At 37.5% G+C, this 22917-nt stretch overlaps 1 protein-coding gene across 3 annotated transcripts in view; it reads right to left on the reverse strand.

Moving 5' to 3' along the window:
• Positions 1–3486: 3486 nt before the first annotated feature.
• Kcnq5 (potassium voltage-gated channel subfamily Q member 5) overlaps positions 3487–22917 on the reverse strand; it is a 521076-nt gene continuing 501645 nt past the window's right edge. For all 3 annotated transcript variants that reach the window (XM_005334438.5, XM_005334437.5, XM_078019727.1), the window contains 3 exons: positions 11465–11596; positions 9307–9433; positions 3487–8007 (listed from right to left, as the gene is read on the reverse strand). In XM_005334438.5, the coding sequence (XP_005334495.2) occupies positions 7045–8007; positions 9307–9433; positions 11465–11596 (1222 nt within the window). In that variant the 3' untranslated portion in view covers positions 3487–7044. The remainder of the gene's footprint in view (positions 8008–9306; positions 9434–11464; positions 11597–22917) is intronic.

A 22917-nucleotide genomic window follows, 5' to 3' on the forward strand; every position in this document is an offset into this window, starting at 1 on the left:
CAGAAAGATGAGAGCGTTTTAAGATAAAGAGTAGTTGTGAATTGTGCTGCTTTTTTTTTTTTTTTTTTTTTTTTTTTGCACTACTGGGAGTTGAACCCAGGGCCTGGCACATGCTAGGAAAGTGTTCTACCTCTGAGCTACATCTCCAGCTCTTGTTATGGTGTCAATTACTATAGAAAGACCTCAAAGGGTGAGTGTCCATGGAATCAACTTGTAGAAGATCATGGATGAATTCATAAAGCAGTTTTTCTGTGGTGAAGGGTGGGGATGAGTCTGACTGCCATGTTTAGTATATGGATGCTGTGGAAATGAAAGTTCCTTCTATCATTTATTTTATAAGCACAATCACACATACCTTCATGATGGGATTTTTTTTTTTTTTGGTACTGGGGTTTGAACCCAGGGGTACTCTACTACTGAGCTACATCCCAGTCCTTTTTATTTTCTATTTTGAGACAAGGTCTCACTAAGTTCCCAGGTTGGCCTTGAACTTGCAATTCTTCTGTCTCAGGCTCCTGAGTTGTTGGGATTATGGGCATGTGCTACCACACCTGGAATGATGGCTTAAGTTTTAAGAAATGGCCGTCGGGTAATTTCATCATGCAAACATCACAGGATGTATTTAGGTCAGTCATTCAATGTGGCCTTTTGATGCAACCAAGAAGCATGGTAAACAGAACATATTTGAGGCTGCTGCATTATCATATATCAGTGTTCTATAGTAAACATTTTTATAAATAGAAGTATACTCCAAAATAATAATAAAAGTTTAATATAGTAAATACAGAATTAGTCATGTAGTTGTTTATTATCATTCTCAAATGTTATGTACTATTCCTCACTGTATGCTCTATACGTTTGTACCATTGGCAGTGCATTAGGTTTGTCTATACTGGCATCACCATGAACATGCATTCATTGAGCTACCACATTATCATGGTTATGATGTCAATGGGTGATAGGAATTTTTCAGCTGCATTTAAATATTATGGGTCCACTGTGGTGTATTTGGTTCGTCAGTAACTGAAATGCTGTTACTAGTTACAGAGCTGTGTGAAGATGAGGTATAGAGCACAATGAAGCGGAAGGGAGGAGACTGGAAAGTTGCTGGTAACCAGAGGCTAAGCATATGAGGGGAAAGAGCGAGAGCTAGATGCTGCAGCAATGGGAATGGGAAAGGCTAATGGGACAACCATGGTCTTGGGAACCCAAGAGCAGAAATAGTCTCTTCTAAAGGCAAAGAGTTCCCATCCTGGAGTAGTGATGGAGGCCTCCCCTGCCACCCAGCAGTGGGATGCCTGGAAACAGGAGAGGGCATCAGAGCATTACCCTGAGGGTTCAGGTGAGGAGTTCCATTGGTTCCCCAAAGCATCTCTGCTTTTGGAGTCTATGTGGCATGCCATTCTCATGACGTATGTTAGGGCAAGTGGCCCTGCCAGCTGCAGCAAGGAGAATGTGAGTGCCTAGTTATTTGGGATTATAAGGATCTGCAGGGATTGGAAATCTATGAAGCCAGTCATAACAATGCAGGCAAAGAGAAGGAAGAAAAAGCTAGTACGCAAAGTCACTTAAGGAAAGAGAAAAAGCATAAAGGTGGAAATGTTTAAAAGTAGGAGTGAGTGCTCTTACCACATATGGGAGCCGTAGAACCCTGACATCTCTTCAAGAGCATATTTACTTTCAGTAGTCACCCAAAATTATGGCAGAACTGACACGAACCATGAGTGGGCAGAATAACATATTAAACCAATGTTCTTTTGGGTTTTTCTATTTATTTGAAAAGAAAAATTTTGTCACTTGACAGTTTTATGGTGCTGTGATTTCCAGGGCAGTACATATAATGTATTTGAAAAACATCTGCTTTGAAATATAATGAAACCATCAATAATATGGAATTAGGTTGGTGAGAGGGAGAAGTATTGTTATAGCTAATGAAAATTTAAATTTTTTTAAAGAAATAATTGTGTCTGATTATTGAGGCACTTGAAACCAGGCTAATAAAAATTGCCACTTTAAGGTCTAGAAACCTACATCTTTTTAAATCCATGGTTGGGGTAAAATATGTTTTGCTTTTAAGAGTTAGGGCTGAATGTTACTGTTTACAAAGTAGTTCTAAAAATGTTTGGAATCAGTTTGCATTTACAAGTTGGTCAAGAAAGCATGTTCTGTACACATTTTTATTTTCACTTGTCTAGAGGTTGATTGAACAGACACACCTCTGATGTTTTTAGAGCCATAATGGGAAGCTCCTTCCTCCTTCAAGGTAGTAGTCCTTTGTTGTTCTTCCCCCTGTCTATAACACCAGTTAGAGCTTTCTGGCTTTGGATTCAGAGTTCCAATATCCTGGGACTTCTTGAGAATAATTCCACGGGAATTAATCCTAGCCATGTAGCAGAAAGTTGTTAGCACAACAGAAATAACTGGGATATAGTCCCATTTGGAGCAGGAGCCTTCCCTGGTAAGATAGGGTTAGGAACTAAAAATAGTAGTTCTTAGTAACCAGAAATGGCAGAATTTGGGCACTCACCTGGTTTCCATTTCTTATCACTTGTTTAGCAAACCTTTTTATTACTCAGGTTAAATATCCCTAATCTGGCTGGCTGTGGTGGCACACAACTGCAATCCCAATAACTCAGAAGACTGAGTATCATAGGTCCTAGGCTAGCCTCAGAAACTTAGGGAGGTCTTAAGCAACTTGATGAGACCCTGTCTCAAAATAAAACATAAAAAGGACTGGGGGTGTGGCTCAGTGGTAAACCATCCCTGAGTTCAATCCACAGCATGCCCCTCCCCTGCAAATTCCTGATCTGAAAGCTTGAATCCAGAATATGTCAAAACTTTTTGAGCACTTATATAAATTCCATATCATGAAACCTTGTTTTGTTATCAAAATTATTAAGAATATTTTGTAAAAAGCTGGGGATGGTAGCTCAATGGTAGAATGCTTGAATGCTTGCCTAGAATTTGCAAGGCCCTTGGTTTGATTTTCAGTACAAAAAAAAAAAAAAAGAATTTGTATAAAACTATCTTCAGGCTTTACATATAAGGTATATATAAAACATAAATGAAATTCATGTTCTGATTTGGATCTCATCCTGAAGACGTATCATTATGTATATACAAATATTCCAAAATCTGAGAAAATTCAAAATTCAAAGTACTTCTGGTCTCACACATCTTAGACAAGGGATACTCAACTTGTAATTAACACAAAGCTTACGTGATCTATAGCAAATGAATTTTTCTTATAATACTCTAAAGAGCACATGAAAATCTCCTCCACTTTCAAATTACCAAAGATTTCTTTAGCAACATTACAAAAAGCTAATTTTTATATTTCAGTACCAAAATTGCAATCAGTTTGGTTAACTTGGATCAATGAGATCAGAACCAACCAGTTAGTTCCAGATAAAATGTTTACACTAGCCGTTTATAGACATCTTTTTAATGTTTTACTTTAAAACAAATAATCCCAGTAAAAGAGAGCAAAGGAAATTACATTTTAATGATAGCTTGAAATGGATACCATATTCCTGATTTATTTGTTTTCAGGAAACAGACAATTGCATTGTCGTACATGACTTTTAGAATTGCTCACTTAAATGCACATAATTATATTAAGTTTCTCTTACAAAAACACAACCATGTCATTTAAGGCAAAAAATATCAGCTTCTGGGGAGTTAAGTTAATATCTGCAATATTTCCTCAATGTGATTGAATGAAATGATCCATATATTTAGTCGCCCAGGTTTCTTCATTCTTTGCAGTTTGCTTTGCACATGGGTAGGAGACTTAATCACTTAGTGCCTGATTTCCTTCTCATTATTAGGCTTGTTTGACTTTCAAATTAAGAACTTTCGAAATCACTGAGTCTGTGGGAGGTGAGAAAGGCACCTTAGAATAAGAGATAAGGACTTAAAAACTGAGGAAAGTTTCTTACTTTAAACAAAACTTGCAATCTACAGGTATCAATTTAATTGAACAAAATGCAAACATTTAGAGAAGACACAGCAAAAATTTTTAATTAACCTCATACATGGGATATTTGCAATTAATTATTAGCTTGATCAAGCCTACATGTTGAAGAAGGCAGACAAACCTGAACTGAGAAAGCTTGTGGCTACTCAGTACTCAGCAAAATTGTGCTTCAAGACACCATTTGGGATTGACCAATGGGGTTTTGCTAAGTGTAAATGGGAGACCCCTCTCATTTCCATAGAGTGACACAACAGACAATCTACAGTTTTCACATTATACAACTATCTTAACATCCAAGAGATTTTTTTCCTTGTGCGAGAGTAAGATGGTCATGGCTTAGATGCATAAAAGTTTTCCACAATATAATTTATCACATTTTGCTATGATTAAGACCTCAGTGATGTGTTTAGGCATTGTTTCTGAATCTTCAGTCTTTAGCAATGCTGGATCAACTGTTCTGTGTTCGAGGCCTAAGAAGGCCTAAGAAGGGGTCCCTGATACATTCAGAATTCCTGCTGCCAGTGGGGTTCAACCTGGGACAGAGTATGTCCAAGAATCAGTGCTACCTGAAAGGCGCTGCCTACCTCTTCTTCCTCTGCTAATATTTGGAGAGAACCTGCTGAGTACAGGGCAGGTGTCTGGCTTTAGGTCTGTGGATGGGTGTGTGTGTGTGCAATGTCCTTGGGAAGATATGTCAGAACTTCAGGTTGAGTAGAGACAAGGGTAGATGAAAATTTGCATTTAATAATTGACTAACATTCTATGTTTGGCAAATGAAAATAATAACCTTCAAAGCTTGACAAAATATTTTTAACTGGAGTGTAAAATTTAGATTCTATCTTCTGTGTATCTCCAGTAGCCAAGAAGGTTCTGAATGATACACTCCAAGGGATTGTATTAGGATCCAAGTGGGGTGAGAAGAGGAAGCTTTTAAAATTTCAGTGTTTATCAAAAGGGACAAAAATTTTAAAAATGTTGAAAAGCATTTTTAGGTAGAGAGCAGAACTGGTTTAGTTGGGGATGGGTGCTGGGTAAGGCCTAGTGAAATTTCAAAGCAAAATAGTGGTAGGAATAAATAAGCAATCCAGGAAGAAGAAAAGATAGTCAGTGATAGAGAAGCTTCTGTTAGGGGCGACTTGGGAAGGATTGCTGGATTTCAGGGCCTCTTTTCTTTGAATGGCCAGTTACTATTCCTGGTCATTTTCCCTGGCTGCTGGAAAAGTTTGCCTGGAGGCAGCTCAGAGGTTTGCCAAGGGAAAAACTCTTCCTTTCCTTTCTTGAGTTTAACTGATTTGAAATGTTCTTTTACCTCTCTTTGTCTGTGGCCCAGGTTCTGATCATCTGAGAGAGCTAGGTTTCTAAAAACCAGTCTGCATTTCTTTCTTTCTTTCTTTTTTTTTGTACTGGGAATTGAACCCAGAGGCACTTTACAATTGAGCCTCATCTCTAGTTATTTTAATTCTTTTTTTTTTTTTTTTATATTGAAACAGGGTCTCACTAAGGTGCTTAGGGCCACAATAAATTGCTGAGGCTGACCTGGAACTTTCGACCCTCCTGCCTCGGCCTCTTGAGTTGCTGAGAATACAGTGCGTCACAGCACCTGGCCATTTTTCACTTTCTGCTAAATGCATTTTAATTTTCCTTTCCCTGATCTTTTTGCTGCACTGATATATTATTAAGTGTGGTGATTAGCGGACCCTGCAGTGCTATCTGGCTTCTTAATTGTGAATGTTTATACAAGGAAACCAAACTGGTAATTTTAGATTTGGGACAACATTCTCAGGGACAATATAAAGTGTTTACTACAGTATAAAAAGTAAAGGAACCTTTAGTTTTAGCCTTTCATATGCAAAAATGTAAGACATAATAGCAAAAGACATTCAGGGTATATTAAAAAATAAATAACTTGCAAAATTCTCTGTTTCTATATAAGAATAAGGGATGCTTAGGCAGTTGAATTCCCTAGCAATACTCATTATCCAAGAAATTGATTTCTTTTATTTTGGTTTGTTTCTCTCCTTCCCTCTCACTGCCTTTTAAGGGAGAAGTAATTTTCTGAACATTGTCTACTTCCTGGTGTTATTTCTGGCTTCTTTTTAAGCATTTTTTTTTCTCTCAGTTCCACTTAACTGTCCCCCTCCCCAGGGTCCCACCTGTGTGTTGGCTAAATAGCAATAGCTCCTCACACTTGCCCTTCACGTGGCCAGGATTGGCAAACCTGGGGTTGGTGCCATTGCAGAGATGCCCAGTCACACTGGCTATTCTACTCATCAGTGTTTCATGCATGTGTATAGAAGCTGACCACTCATTTAGAGTTGAATCTGCCATCAGGGAATATGTTTCCACAAAGTCAAATATGTCAGATAGTGAGTCTATTTGCCCTGCTGGTCCTGAATTTCATTATTTGCAAATTTTCTAAATGAAAAACATTCTTGTCATAAAGAACAACATGAAAATGATGTGCAAAATTGCTTGCCACAGCGCTAAATCACCAAAAGCGTACAAACTGACACTCAAATTACATTAATAATAAAATGACTGAATAGAAATGGGTTGGCAAATATATCTTGAAATAAGCAGCCATTTCTGTTATTCCCAAATTCTGTTTTACTTGATACCTTGTTAGCAGCTATTGAGAGCCATTATGTTTAAATACACATTATGGCCTAATTTTGAAAATGTATTTCGTATTTAGTTACAAAGCAGAAATGCCTGAAATTTGAAAGTGTTTTCTTCCACAATTTCAAAGTACAGTGTTGAAACTTCTAAATCACCTAATCTTGACGTTTTCATATACCCCATAGCATTAGCAGTGTTTGGTTTCTGATGATTTTTAAACTCAAGGTACATTACTAAATGAGTGGGTTAATGTCGATGCACCTCGGAATTTCAGCCGTCCCTAAACATGCATTTTCATGCAATTAAAAGATAACGGGCTTATAAACTGCCTTTCATGTTCTTCCTGATTCTTGCAATTTCAACTTTTTAGGAGGGCTTTCAAAAGAGTTCATGCAATGATATGTATGGCTAAAGGAACTGCTATGCCTAGAAAGAAAACAAAGAGCTTATTTCAGTTTGACATGAGGCAAGCTGAGGGCGTCTGTACTTTCTCCTGCCTTACAAATGCTCTGAGATGATCGGGATCTTCCAGTCCTTAGAGAGTCTGATGCAAAAGCAGCTTCCCTGGCTGGCTGCGGGGTGGCATCGAAAGTGTCTGTCTCTACCTCTTCGGGACCCACCTCTTCATCAGTTATAAACAATTTGGATTCCCTCCACTTGGGGTAAAAATCTTGGCTGCCTCTAGAGCCACTTGACTCACTCCCTGAAAGCTGTAAATTCAGTTCCTCTGTCGACCTAATCAGGTTTTGTACAGACAAAGATTTGCCCAAGTCCTTGGGCACCATGGGACGGACGGACAACAGAGTTTCTCCTCCCATGTCAAAGCTTTTCCGCAGGGAACGGTCCTTTGTCAGATTTGACTGTGCAACCTGAACATTTTCCTTGGAGGCAACAAGGCAGGTGGTGACGTCAGCAATGCTTTCTTGTAAGCCTGCGGGGTTTGGGTGCAGAGTCTCTGGCCTGGTCAGATGCTTGATGGCTGGGAGAGGAGGCGGGATCTGTAAAGTTGTTGGAGCTGCTGGCTTGGGTGTCGCATTTATTTGGTTTGCAATGTTGCTGGTGGCCGCCACTGCGGAGCCATCATTTTGACTCATTGGCACCTGGGTTGCTTGACTGTGCATAGTAGGGCTAAGCGCATAGAAAGTCTGAGCGCTGAATTCATTTGGCGTCAGAATGAACTGCAGGCCTCGAGAGATGTTGGCACTAGCTGATCTGGTTAGGCAGCCACTGTTCTGCGCAGAACTGGACAGGTCTTTGCTATCCACAGGGCTTTGATAATCAGATGTCTGTTCACATTCAAAAGATGGGATCTGGAATGAAGCCAAAGTGAGGGCTGAGGCAGAGCCTTTCCGGAGGACCTGTTGGTAGATGTCCAGCAGGCAGTCCAGCTTGGACTCAATGGACTGGACCTAAAAGGAGGGAAATGGTTACATATGAGGACGACCTGCTGTGAAGAATGAATCTCACTTCTGGAATTAAAATCACAGAGTGTGTCAATACAAAATAAATAAATAGAATGTAAAGTGAAATGCAGTTTGGACTCAGTGAATGTAGCATCTGGCAGTGATGGGGCAGGGAAGGTTAAAAAGGGGGAGAGATACTTCGGCTTCCATATAATTCCCTTTGGCCAGCCCCCTCCACTTCCTTAAAATGGATGATTGGTGTTCTGAAAAGGTATATAAGCACTATAAAAATGTGACTTGAAGGTTCCCCAACCCAGTCAGATTGCCTTTCCCAGCCCCATTGATCCACTTTCTGGAACCTGACTGCATTTTAATAAGGAATTTATTCTATAGTGAAATTAAGACCTAAGTATCAATCCAGGTGAGTCTGAGTTTAAAAATAAAGGCACAAAATGCTTCAGGATTAATACTTGGAGTATTTATGATTCTTTTGGGAGAACAATTTGATTTCTGGAATTTTTTTTTTTTTTTTTTTTTTTGTGTGTGTGTGGTTCTGGGGATTGAACCCAGGGCCTTATACATGGGAGGAAAGCACTCTACCAACTGAACTATATCCCCAGCCCTGAAAAATTGTTTTTATATGAGAAGATTACACTCGGGGTTACCAAAAATTCAATGTGTTATCACATGTTCTACCTTATTTTTAAAAAGAGTGACCTAAAGGCCAATAAAAATAACCAAAACACAAAGGACAAGTAGATCTTTGCTATTTTACTACTGAAAATCTATAGTTGCTTCATAAAATTTTATATTCTTTATATGGAAATCCAAAGAGATGTTTTGGAGAATACTGTCAATGTACTGAGGAAGTTTAACACCATTCATTCTTTATTTTGTTCATTTATTTTTTTCCCTTTATATATATAAATATATAAACTATATTTCCATACATGTGGAAAATATATATAAAATAATATATATGTATTATTTAGAGAATATCTATCTATCTATCTATATTCCTTGTGGAAAATATATATAAAATTATGTATATATATATATGTATTTTTAAGAGAATATCTATCTATCTATCTTTGTCTATATCTATATCTATATCTATATCTATCTATCTATCCCTTATCCCTAGGTGTATACATTCTAGGAAAGTGCTTTACTACTAAGCAACCTCTTTTGCCCTATTTTCATTCCTTTTAAATATGTCAATCATTACAAAAGATCCAATTGCCTGTAATATATTTTGATAAAAAAAATCTGGCTTAGAAGTTAATTAGTGTGGTTGAGTTGTACCTGTTTTTCAACTTTGACCACGCGGCCGAGCATACTGAGGTCATCTGTGGTCTCATGTTCTGCTGTTATTTTCTCTCGGCTCTTCTTGTCTGATGTGATTTGCCCTTTTCCAAGAATTTGATCAACACTACCAGAGAAAGAGGATATCTGATTATTAACACTGAAGATGAAGATTGTCCTAGGCCAGAGTAAAGTGTTTTCAATAGAAGAATTAAATACAAGTATCTTTAATTCATGTAAGTTGAGTGTGTTGTAGTTGATATGCCTTTTTTTCCTCTCCTTTTTTTTTTTTTTTGGTACTGGGGATTGAACCCAGGGGCCTTTACCACTGAGCCACACCACCAGCCCTTCTTAATTTTTATTTGAGACAGAGTCTCACTAAGTTGCTTATAATCTAAGTTGATGAGGCTGGCCTGGAACTTGTGATCCTCCAGTCTCTGCCTCCTGAGCCACTGGGATTACAGGCATGTGCCACTGTGCCAGGCTGATGTGCTTATTTTCTTAACATGAGGTTACATATGAGATTAATTTTCTCAATATTCTAGTCCATGATGAAGTCACCTATGGGTAATTTTCTGGAGGCAAAACTGTTTTTAAACAAAGTAACTTGCTCATTTCTACCTTGGACCAGGCAGTTTCTTAATTCAACCACCTCAAAATATGAAAAAAATCATAACTATGATGATTTTGTATTATAGAACAGATTGTCCATTAAAGATTTATTGTATATCTGATATTGGATGATAAGCAGATAAGAAAGCAACAGTCTCTTTCTTTTAGAATTTGAATGAGAGAATATACATGAGGTAGACATTCTAGATTAGTTCTACAAATTCTGTAGCAGTTCAACTTTGTAAAAATCATCAGATAGTTCTATTAAAGGACTTGTAAGATCATGGCTGCCTAGGCAGAGATTAGAATACAATGAGTTAAAGTAATTTTCAAGGAGACTTGATCAGTCTCCTTGAAATGGGAATCACTTTCCTCTTTTTGTTTTAGAATTTAATTATCAGGGATATTGACTCAATTTTCCAGTTTGCTTTGCTTGCACAGAAACATAGGCAGTGACTTCTTTCTGTTATGATATCTAATGTATTACACTATAAGCTCTGCAAGAACTGGGTCATTATTTTTTTAATCACTAAATGTCCAGCATGCCTGGCAAACATAATGGGCTCAATATTTATCTGCTGAATGAATGTGCAAGTTGTGATTTCTATAATAGATCAGCAGGCATTTTACTAAAGTTCTGGTATATGATTCACTCTAAGCTAAGGTGTTCTGTGGGGATGCAAAAACCATTTAATCCTAGGTCCTTGCACTTTAAGAGCTGTTCAATCACAAATGTTTTTTTTTTTTTGTCTGAATATAAAGTAAGATTCTTTAAAAAACCTGAATTGACTAAATATTTGGCTTGAAGATGCCACAATCAACCACATGTGGTTGGAATTAACATGTTGAACTCATCATTCATTTCAATCATTCAATAAGAGCTCACTGGAAGAAAAACATTTATCTATCACTGTACCTGAAGGCAACAAAGAAAAGGCCCTACCTAAGTGGACTGCCAGGGGGAGTACGGTTGCAACCAAATAACAGTACAGGGGTTGAGTCTCTCTGGTCTATCACACCAAGATTATGAGTGGGCCTTGGCTCTGTATTAGACTTTAGTGCTGCAAGAGGTCAGAGAAGAGAAAGGTATGTCTTCCTGGGCTAGATAGTTGGGTAAAACTTAGTGAAGGAGAAAGATTAGCTTAATATTGATTGATTTTGAAAACAACAAAAGGATTGCAACATCGGCAATAATTCATACATCAGCAACATTCATTGACTTTTATTGAACACTCAGTGCCAGGGCTATTACATATATGAGTTACATGTATTAAATTGTTCAATACTAAGAATCACCCCAGGAGGTAAGCACTATCGTTCTCTCCATTTTTACAGATGAGGAGACTGAGATGGCAGGAGACTTTTAGTGGCTGATTTACATCTATGTTAAAAGCAAAGTAAAATCTACATTAAAACAAAAGTCCAGTTGCCCACTAAAAATAAATTAGGAATATGGAATCCAGAGGTTTTGTCTGCTAAAGAGAAGTTGCTCCCAGATGGTTTTCATGCTTGTTCCTTTACAATGAATAACGTTTTTGTTGCTTACCGTGTTTGAAGGCTTTTAATTCTACATAGCATGTCGAGATGACCAGCAGAATATTGTTCAATGACATCTTTTACATCATATGGGCGTAATGTTTCCTTAAATTTCCGTTTGGCCACATGAAATTTCATAATTCTGTATGAACAACATATTATGTATTAATTTTCATGACTTTGCTAAAAGAAGGGACCAAAATAGTTTACTGAGAAATATAAGAAACACTGGAGGGAAAAAGTCATGCATCAAATTATTTTAAGCCCCTACAGAAATGACATATATAAGACTGAGATTACAGAGGACAATCTAAGAACATTTCTTGTCAGACACACCTTAAGAGTAGAAACAATACACTAAAAAAAAAAAAAAGTATTGTCCATTGAAACCTCAGATTAAAACTATAGTTGAAATGCAAGTGTACTCTTTCTCTGGGATCCCACAAGTCCAAGATGTAACACCTAGGCTGTTCAAATGGACTTTTATATAACTACATGCATTTTTGAAACACAAATGTGTTTTGAAAACTCTTTTATTCTCCTGAAGCAATGTACACTGATGCATGGAAATTTGTGAATTTTTTTTCATACATTATTTCTGCATTATATTGCTGGATTAGCTAAGTTATTTTATGTCAAACACAACATACTTAGCAACTAAGCTTGGTATCTAAGCTTTTAAGCAGAGGCCTTTTTTAAAAAAAATAGTTTTTAGTTGTCAATGGATTTTTTTTAAAATTTATGTATATGTGATGCTGAGAATGGAACCCAGTGTCTTTCACTTGCTAGGCAAGCTCTCTACTACTGAGCCACAACCCCAGCCCCAGAGGTCTTGTATTACAATGCCTCCCTCCCCTTAACAGGAGCCCCTGGTTTTGACACAATATTTCATCAGTAGCCTCCATGGTGCTAATGATAGCTAATCTGCTTAAGATAATCAGTTACTGCAATAACTTCATAAAATTCCTGATGAAAGCAAAGAAGCATTGTCAACTTAAGTTAGCCTATGCAGTCTTGTTGCAGGAAAATGTTATATATACCTATTGGTGTTGTTCAACTATTTAAAGACTCATACACTTCTATTATCAAATTCATGGTTACCAGGCTAAAATTTATTGTTCCTTGGTGAAAAGTGGAAAGATGAGGAAGATTAGAGTTTAAAAAGAAAATATCCATTACCAATCCTAAGTGACAGCTTATTTCAACTAATCTAAATTGATTTATAAGTTAAAGAGCACAAACTCTACCTTGTATTGTTAACTTCAAGTTAATTATATCCCAACTATTGTCAAATCACTTATCTGTAATATTCTTACTCCCTCTCTTGACCACATTTTCTTCACCAATGTCTACTTCATTCAGGATAAGCTCTCCCCTGCCCCTGCACACACCCCAAAGACAGTTAGACAGAATTATTCAGAGAAAGTAAAAGAAATCTGTTTTAATTTAACTTTTTGATATATAGATTTGCTTATGAATTTGTTTGCCAATTTAGGTTCCATTGGGGCACAGTTTCTGGGGTTGGCAAAAACCTGTGAAAATTCTACCCAAGCAATTACTATGTAAATATGTTCCCCTACACCAAAGTGTCAATTAGTATAGGCAGAAGCCTTTCTTTTATCCAACAGTCAGTGCATAATAAGTTAGTTTTTTTTTTTTAAAACTATCACTATTCCTATTGCAGCTGTTACCACGGCTATTCTTCAACGTTGTGTGTTTGGAGTTTAGTGTAGCTCTTGACATAGCAGGAGGAAGGACGGGAACCAATACAGAAAACATCCTCTATTCTGGATCATGTTACCAACAAAACTGGGAGAAGATCTAATTGAACAGTCCAGAATCCTTCTTTGCTATTTTCAAAGTGGCTATTTGTCCCTGGGTGAGCAGGAAAGAAACTCGTCTTCATACATCCCTAGGTGGTTTTATGGTTTTAGTTAGAACAGTGGACCCTCTGCCGAGTGAAGTGTGTTGCGTGTTTTATCTTCAGCTGTACTTGATAAGATATTCTTTTTTATCTTCTATATTTCAGGAAACTGAGATTCAAAGAATTTAAGTGACTTGCCCCTTTGCAACCAGCACAATGTAAAGCCAGGATCTGCCTCACACCCGTCTGGTTCTCGTGCCCACCTGACCTGGTTTTCCATGGCAGCAACTCCAGAGAAGTAAGAAGGTGGCCTGGGACCTTCAGCAGTTCCTTCTTTCCCTCTGTGGCAGTGAAGGGACAAGTTTTAGCACAAGTCTGCATGTTCCCACTGACTGTAGCTCAGGCAATGGTGGCATGTCTGTCCAGTGGCAAGAGTGAACCCCCATTCTTCCAAACTGAATTACCTTTTTTTCCCCCCTAAAGAGGCTCACAGTTATTTCTTGGTCAGGTGTTGTGTGAGTTCTGTATGACAATGCATTTCAAAGTTGCAGGTTGCTTTTCTCTTTTTTTAAAAAAAATTAACATTATTGTTATTATTTTATTAGAGCTTATAGTTATACATAGTAGTTGGGTTCATCCTGACAAACTCAAACATGCATGGAGATTGATTTCACTTCACGATCCCCCACTCCATCCCTCCTATCTTCCCTACCCCTTCCCATTCTCTTTCTTCTACTTGACTTCCTTTTGTTCATCTATTAATTTGTTTGATTGATTCTTTACATTATCCTATCTTTCCCTTCCCCTTTCCTTTCCTTTACTCCAGCTTCCACATGTGAGAGAAAACATTTGACCTTTGGGTTTCTGAGTTTAGCTTATTTCACTTAGCATGATATTAAAAATTATTATTTTAATTATATGAATTGACAGTGTACAATGTGATAATTTTATACATGTATACAGTATGTGATGGTCAAGTCAGGATAGTTAATATTTCTGTCTCCTTAAACATTTGAAGATATTTTTGATTAACATGTAATTACTAAACATATTTATGGTGTGCCTTGTGATATTTCAGTATATGTACTGAATGAATCATGGAGATTCATATTTCTATTTTTTTATCATTGCTTTGTGATTGGAACCTTTTAGATCCTCTCTTTTTATTCTTTGTAAAACATGTAATAGGTCATTGTAAACTTATCACCCCACTGTTCTGTAGACATGTTACTTCTATCTACTTGTGTTTGGGTATCTGTTAGCCAACTTGCATATATGTACTCCTCTCCACTCTTCCCAGCCTCCAGTAGTCACTATTATACATTCTAATTGACTAAAGAAAAATATATTCACATGTGAGGGAGAATGTGTGGTATCTGTCTTTCTGTGTCTAACTTATTTCACTTAGCATAATGTCCTCCAGTTCCGTTCATTTTGCTGCAAATGATGAGATATCATTCCTTTTTATGGTTGGATACTATTCCATTGTGTACTTGAGTCTCATTTTCATTATCCATTCATCCATAATGAGCATCTGGGTTGATTCTGTATCTTAGCTATTGCAAATGGTATAGCAACAAACATGGTGGCTCAGGTCTCTTTGCTTTTTTTTTTTTTTTTAAATATTTATTTATTTTTAGTTCTCAGCGGACACAACATCTTTGTTGGTATGTGGTGCTGAGGATCGAACCTGGGCCGCACGCATGCCAGAAGAGCGCGCTACCGCCTGAGCCACATCCCCAGCCCATGTCTCTTTGCTTTGCTGATATAATTTCCTTTGAATGTATGTACCTAGAAATGGGACAGCTGTATCATATAGTAGATCTATTTTTAGTTTCTTGAGGAATGGTTCTCCTTAGCAGCTGTACTAATTTACATTCCCATCAACCTTATATGAGAATATGAGAGTTTCCTTTTCTTCACATCCTTACCAGAATTTATTATTTTTTTTTTACTTTTTGATAATGGCCTTTCTAACTGGAGGGAAATGATATCTCACTGTGTTTTTTTGTTTGTTTGTTTAGTTTTGGTTGGTACAAGGATTGAACTCCACATCCGCAGCCCTATTTTATATTTTATTTAGACAGGATTTCACTGAATTGCTTGGCGCCTCACCATTGCTGAGGCTGGCTTTGAACTTGCAATCCTCCTGTCTAAGCTTCTTGAACCACTAGGATTACAGGCGTGGGCCACTGTATCTGGCTCATTGTGGTTTTAGACTTGCATCTCCCTGAAGGCTAATGAAGTTGAGCATTTTTACATAAATTTGTTAACTATTTGAGCTTAATTTTTTGAGAACTGTCTACTTACATTTTTAAATTGGATGATTTGATTTTTGTTATTGAGTTTTATTTATTTATTTTTTCAATACTGGGGATTGAATTCAGGGGTGCTCTACCACTGAGCTACCTCCCCAGCTCTTTTTAAATTTTATTTTGTGATAAGGTCTTGTCAGTCCCAGGCTGGCTTTGAACTTGCAATCCTTCTGCCTCAGCCTCCTGAGTAGCTGGGATTACTGGCATGCATCATCACACATGGCTGGTATTTTTTTTTCAATTTTATTTTATTTTTAAAATTTATTCTAATTTGTTATATATGACAGCAGAATGCATTTCAATTCATATTACATATATATAGTGTTATTGAATTTTAAAGTTCCTAATGTATTTTGGATATATCTTACCCTTATGAGATGAAGTTTGCAAAATGCTTTTCTCTTTTTCTTTCAGAAGAACATTTGACAGACAATATTTCTCCCTCATTCATATTTTATATAGCCCTTAAATAATTTCACTTTTACTTAGATAATTATTATTTATGTGCTAGCCACGTTAATGAAAATCCATTTTATAGTTTTGATCAATATTTATCATTTTGATCAATATTAAAAAAGAAACTGATTACCATTTATAATTATTTCAGTATAGCCATATGATGATAGTTATGTAAAGTTGATTTAAAAATTCCTAAATAGCTTACTATTTCTTACATATCATACAATTCCTCAGGAGGTACTGCTTTGTCTTATGTGCTTTATTTACAGATTTTCATACTTTATGTACCAGAATGAAATGGTGAAAACTGGATTAATACCTATCATTTCAATTCTTTGGAAAAGAGTAATATATACAGTGATGGACTGTAGTAGGCTGGTACTTACTCCTAAGAGCTGATTCTTGAAATTGTTAGGAATTTTTATGGTTGTTAAATATAGCCAATATTAAAATTTAAATCTTATAAACTTACAGTCAAATACATTGTATTAAAAACAAAGACAATACATACTCAAAACTCACCATTTTCTAATTATTTTATTAATATTGCTCTTTTATGGTCCTGCATTGTTCCTCCCATCTTTGTATCACTGTGGTAGAAATCCTACCTAATGATATAATGCTGCACATCTCTTTTCAATTCCAGGATTAGGGATAGCCCATTGGAAGCTTGAAACCAGTGATTGTAAAAGTATTTACGGTACAGAAATTTGGCAAAGATGTAAACCAGCACTTTGTTTTCCTGGATTGCTGGTTGGTAAGCATGTCCTAGTGCACTGCTGAGGGCATAAGTCCATCTTACTAAGGATTAAGCTTTCTAAGATGGAGATCAAATAGGTTTTCTTAGCTGGCTGTATTGTGGGTTGAAAACAAAAACTGAAAAGAGGTTTGAGGTAAAACCAGGCTTGGTGCCATGGAGCAGTAGTCCCAGCTACTTGAGAGGCCTAGGTGGGAAAAGGAATAAGCCCAGGAATTTGAGACCAACCTGGGCAATATAGTGAGACCCTGTCTCAAAAAAAAAAAAAAAAAAAAAAGAGAAGTTTAAGATGAAAATTTTAACTCATAATTTTATGTTTTATGTTTGCAGAGGGAATGTTTAAAGACATAAATATTTTTTGAAATCAATAATTTATATAAAGAATGATGGCCCTGACATTTTACTTGTTATTAGGACAAAGCATGTCCTAATCGTTTCCTGCATGCAAGGCAAGCACTCGACCATCTGACCTGTTATAGCCTTGGAATAAAAACTTCAAAATGTAAGTAAGACCATGTTGATCCCTCCTAGGATCCTCTGTTGGGTTATATGACCTACTGGGTAAATATCAGTTTCCTTAGCATACCCTCTAGGGATGTTCATGGAGTGGTGGTCTCTTGTCTACCTCTTTTACCTCCTCACCTTTCTCTTCCTCTTTGGAATGTAGGTTTCAGTAAGTATTTGTAGGTCCACAAAAACACCATTCAATCAATTATCACTTTATTTACTGCTTCTTATCTCTCTTTTTATTTATTTTTTTGTGATGCTGGGGATTGAACCCAGTGCCTTGTGCACACAAGGCAAACACTCTACCAACTGAGCTATCTCCCCAGCCCACTTCTTTTCTTTTTTGATTTTCTTGTCATCAAAGTGCTCATTCCTTAGGGTTCTCTCCTTGTATTCCACTTCAACTGATAACTATTCCAGATTCAGCACAATCATAAGCTTCTTGATTTTTTTTTTTTTTTTTTTGGTGTGTGTGCGTGGTACTGGGGATTGAACCCAGGGTCTGTGTATGTGAGGCAAGAACTCCACCAACTGAGCTATATCCCTATATCTTTCAATCATAAGCTTCTTTAGGAAGTCTTTTCCAGCTTCTCCCACTGGGGTAGATAGTCTTTCTTTGTGCCCTCAAGTGGGCTATCATGTACTTAAATATGTGGCAGTGTATTTCACCCACTGGCATTTATTAATGTCAGGAACTGTTTGTTTGCTTTGAAGGTACTGGGGATTGAAATCAAGGGTGCTTTCCCACAGAGCAACATCATAAGCCATTTTTGTTTTTATTTTGAGACAGGGCCTCACTAAATTATTCAGGCTGGCCTCAAACTTGGGATCCTCCTGCCTCAGTCTCCCAGGCTACTGGAATTACAGGAGTGCATCACTGTGCCCTACTAGGGACTGTGTTTTTTTATCCTAGCATCCTGCACAATCCCTGGCAAGTATTAGGAGTTCAGTAAATGCTAGCTGAAGAAATGAATGAGGATTTACTATTGCATAGTTGTTTAAAGCTTTTGTTCTGCGATAAGGCAGTCTTTTGTAGAAATCTAAAAAGAATGTCTTAGGTTAGATTCAAGTTCTTCAGGCACGTTTCAGAAACAACATACCCTTTGACTCTCCTTCACAGGTACAAGAAGCTTCTTAAAATAAAACAAATGCTTAGATGTTTGAGAGCAGGAACATGCCTAGTGCAGAAAAATAATTTAAATAGAACTGCTTCTGAAAATTATGAAAATAATAATATTCTTTTCTCTTAGATTGCTACTGTAATTAGGATCTTACAAAACAACTGAATCACAAACAATAAAATGTCATTATAAGGAAGTAAGGAGAAAGGCCAAAACAAGTTAAAGTTCAAGTAAGGAACAAATGATATTGTAACCCAGTCAGTTGCAAATGTAAATAGAGAGCTTATATAAAGTCAGTATGGAATTAGGAAATGAACCAGTTTGGTTCCAGTGTTGAGCTCTTAATTATAATACTCATTATTGTCTTAAGAAACTTTATTGTATTAAGATGCTTTGAATATGCTAGGGTTCACATGTGGCTGGCACAAGCAGGTGCTTAATAAACCTTTGTGAAGTGAAAGGCCCGTACCATTGCAATAATTAGATGGTCTGTTGTACAGCCATCAAGAGGCTAAGGAGTGACTGACACACTCATTGGCTTCTTTTTTTCACGAGGGTAAATAGCATCATCTGGTCAATAGAGAACAAAAAGCCAAACTCAGTACTGTCAAGTCTCTTTTGATGCTGTTGATAACTAAAAGGATAGGAAATCTAGAAAACCTATAAAACAAAATCGACATGCCCCTGTAGTACCACTAGAGGGTGGAAAAGATTCATCACAAACCCAAACTGTCAACTTGAAACTGAAGAACTCTGCTCATACAATTTTCTGAGTACAAAGAAATAACTAAAGTTAAACTCTGGGTAGAATATATCTATATATATACACAAACACATGTGCATTTCTAAGGAAATGTAGGTGCATTTGTTTTGCTGCCATGAGTTATAAAATCTTGCAAAAGTCTTGTTCCAGTCCTCTAAATCAGGGCAAAAACATTGCATATGAATATGCAGAGTTAAGAATGATGAGAAAACAGAAGCAGCAGTAACTGCTGCCACCACCAAACAGATGGATGGGTCCGGCCAGCAGCCAAACCATGTGCAGGGTGGAGAGGGCTCAGCCGACCGTGCACCGAAGAGGCAGTTTGATTGACTGTGAAGACAGCAGAACTTCCCAAGGTTGGCTGCTCATTGGGATCACCCAGGGAGCCTAAGTCTTACCTCCAGAAACTCTATTTGAATTAGTTCAGCATGTAGCCCAGAGATTTTTAAAATAAAAAGCATCAAAATATGCAATCATTCAGTCAAGGTTAAGAACCACTGAGGAGGAGGTGGGTCTGGGGTGGTGGTGCAGAGTATTGGGAGTGGAAAGTCTCTGCTCCCATTCAAAGAATCGATCATGACTTTTCCAGTTTGCATAAATCTTCTAAGTCACACATGTCATACTGACACACCGGCCAAGTGTTAACGTGCATTGATGTCAGGCCTCTAATCAGAACCTCAAAGCTTCCTGTTTTCCACTTCCTTGATGAGGTCTGAAGTTTCATGCAAGCAGTGAAGAAGTTCTATTAATTTTTCAAAGGATTGTTGGAAAGGGAAGGGAGTGCCAAGGTGACTGATTCATACATTCTTTCAATGCATATTCATGAGCACCTACGCTGTTGTGCTGGGCACTGGGCTAGGCTGGGAGGAGCACCAGCTCTTCTAGGAGGGAGTGGGCAGAGTTGAGGAAGCCTCCCACATGATGTCAAGGAGTACTCAGCCCCACTGAGACAACAGTTGCTGCAACTATGAATTCTGATAGGATTTGAGGGCCTCATGTACCCAGAGCCTGGAGCTGTCCATGTGAGCTCCCTGTGGCTGCTTCTCTAAGTGATGACAACCGTGTATCTGATGAGCAGGACTTGGGAATCCATCCATCCATCCATTCATTCACTCATCCACCAAACATTTATTAAGTACCTACTCTGCACTAGCCTATGTGTTAGATGGCAGGGATACTTTGATGAAGAAATAAATCTTGAAGCACATCCAGTCTAGTATGGATGCAGGACTGTGGGAAGCACAGGTTACCATGGGAGTGCAGGAAAGGAAGATTTGGCCCATACTGGCAGAGGTGGTAGGCAACCATTTATGGAAGAGTGAACTGTCTTTTACTAGCTCTTCACCTTCATCTCTGGGGATATTACTAAATTTCTCAAGGCTACAAAGTGGTCTTATGATGCCAGATCTTATGTTTTGGGCTAGATGTGTGATTCCCCAGTCCCTCTCCTTGTTTTATGTTGGCTAATTGGGCTGATTTACTTTACCAATATGCATCCATATTCTTCTCCCACTTGCAAAACTCTATCTTCTGATTTCTGACTCTTCATGAGAAATACAGTGTCTAGCTCCGTTAAAACCAAGAGTACCAGGGTTCATTCTTTTTTTTTTTTTTAAATAGTGTCTCATACTCAATACAGAATTTTTTTTTTTTTTGAGAGAGAGAGAGAGAGAGAGAGAGAGAGAGAGAGAGAGAGAGAGAGAGAGAGAGAGAGAGAGAGGGAAAGAATTTTTTAATATTTATTTTTTAGTTTTTGGTGGACACAACATATGTGGTGCTGAGGATCGAACCCAGGCCGCACGAATGCCAGGCGAGCACGCTACCGCGTGAGCCACATCCCTAGCCTCCCAGGATTCATTCTTGAGATGATCTAGGGCCTTTCCATCACTGAATCTCCCCCATAAAATCTTTGTCAACTTTTAGAGATTAGTTCAGGGATATTGATCATAGAACAAATTCAGCAGACAACTAGGGCTACAGAACTGGCTAATTTGGGTTACTATTAAAGGCATGTGTATGACTTTTTAGAATGTATTAATGTTGTTTTCCTGTTGATACATGAATATAATTCAAAAATACAAATTTACATTTGTGTACACAGTATTTAGATCCTGAAAACAAACTAAAGAATTATACACCCAAATCTGGACACAGTGGTATATGCTGGTAATCCCAGCAACTCAGAAGGTTGAGGCAGGATGGCCAGTTTGAGGCCAACCTTGGCAACATAGGCCCTAAGTAACTTATCAAGACCCTATTTCAAAATGAAAAAAAAAAAAAAAAAGAAAAGAAAAAGGCTGGGGTGAAGCTCAGTGGTTGAACCCCTGGTTTCAATCTCCAATCTCTCCCTCTCTTTCTCTCGCTCTCTCTCTAACACACACACACACACACACACACACACACACACACAAATAAAATAAAATAAGGCCAAAGAATTATAGTTAAGACTCCTCCACCCTTTCTTCATCTCAGACTGAGCTGCTAGCCAGTAACTAAGGAACCCCAGGAGTTGCTAAATCTGCTGACCAGTCTCATTTTCTTGCTTTTGGCTTTTAATAGAGACACTAGCCCCAGCTCTGTAGTCTGTCTGATGTCCTCACTGCAGGGGCAAACAGATACCCATTTATCTGATTTAGGACATTAGAACAAGTTCTGTGGCTGCACTGTTTCCACCAGTGGAAGTGAAGTTGTTATTTTCTTGATTTTTATTATGGTCCCTTATTTGCAGGCTCTATTGCAGATTTTGTTAGATTTTCTTTCAAAAGGGTAAGAGTAGTAAGACCCAAGCAAAAACTTCCAGATCCAAGCAAGTCTGTAAATGGTTAACTTTCCCACCAGGATTCTGTGGTAACTAAATTTGTGATTTTGTTCTCTTAGGAGTATAAAATCCTTCATAAACTTTAAAGTGTGAAATAAACAAGTAAATAAATAAAGTGCTCATACATCTTAGTTACTCTTAAACATTTTTGGTCATGGCAATAAATATGAGATTCATTTAAAATTATAGCCAATTGAAAGGTTAAAAAACTCAGATGTTACCAAGTGTGTTTTTTGTGGAAACAATGTAGCCTCAGAGAAAAATGTGGTTACATGTAATTATCTTCAAAACAAAAGCAAACAATAAGGATCTTCAAGGGACTGTATTAAATGATTTAAACAATACGTGCTAAATGATCCATAAAATGCTCTTCTAGTAGTATCTTTTACTGTAATATGTCATAGACCTCGCTGTTAATAGTGACTTGCAAACAAAGACTCATCACCTCTGCTAGAATAGCAGAGATGTCATCAGCAAAGTTAAGAACTGGTGATGATTAAACAGCTTGTAGATTTAGCAGAAACATGTGCAAACATGTGCCTCTTCTCTATTTGTGGAGTATTCTTGTCTGACATATAAAGTGAGATTCAAGAAGGGGTCAGAGTTGACATCAAATTTTAGGGAAGGGTCAAGACAATGATTTTAAGCTTGCCTTTCAGAATAGGAAGAATAACAGGGCAAGAAAACTGGAAAACCTTAGCACCCAAGCCAGGATTAACAGCAGGGTTTGATTTGCATATCCACCTTGGAAACTCTGAAATGTCATCAGTGATTCTTCAGTGCTCTGATCAGATCTGAGCTATTTTAGAAGAGTCGATGAGTCTTCCCTAGTTACAAAGAAATTCTTGACACTTCATCT

The sequence above is a fragment of the Ictidomys tridecemlineatus genome, chromosome 8 (genome assembly GCF_052094955.1).
Source record: "Ictidomys tridecemlineatus isolate mIctTri1 chromosome 8, mIctTri1.hap1, whole genome shotgun sequence".
Lineage (NCBI taxonomy): Eukaryota > Metazoa > Chordata > Mammalia > Rodentia > Sciuridae > Ictidomys > Ictidomys tridecemlineatus.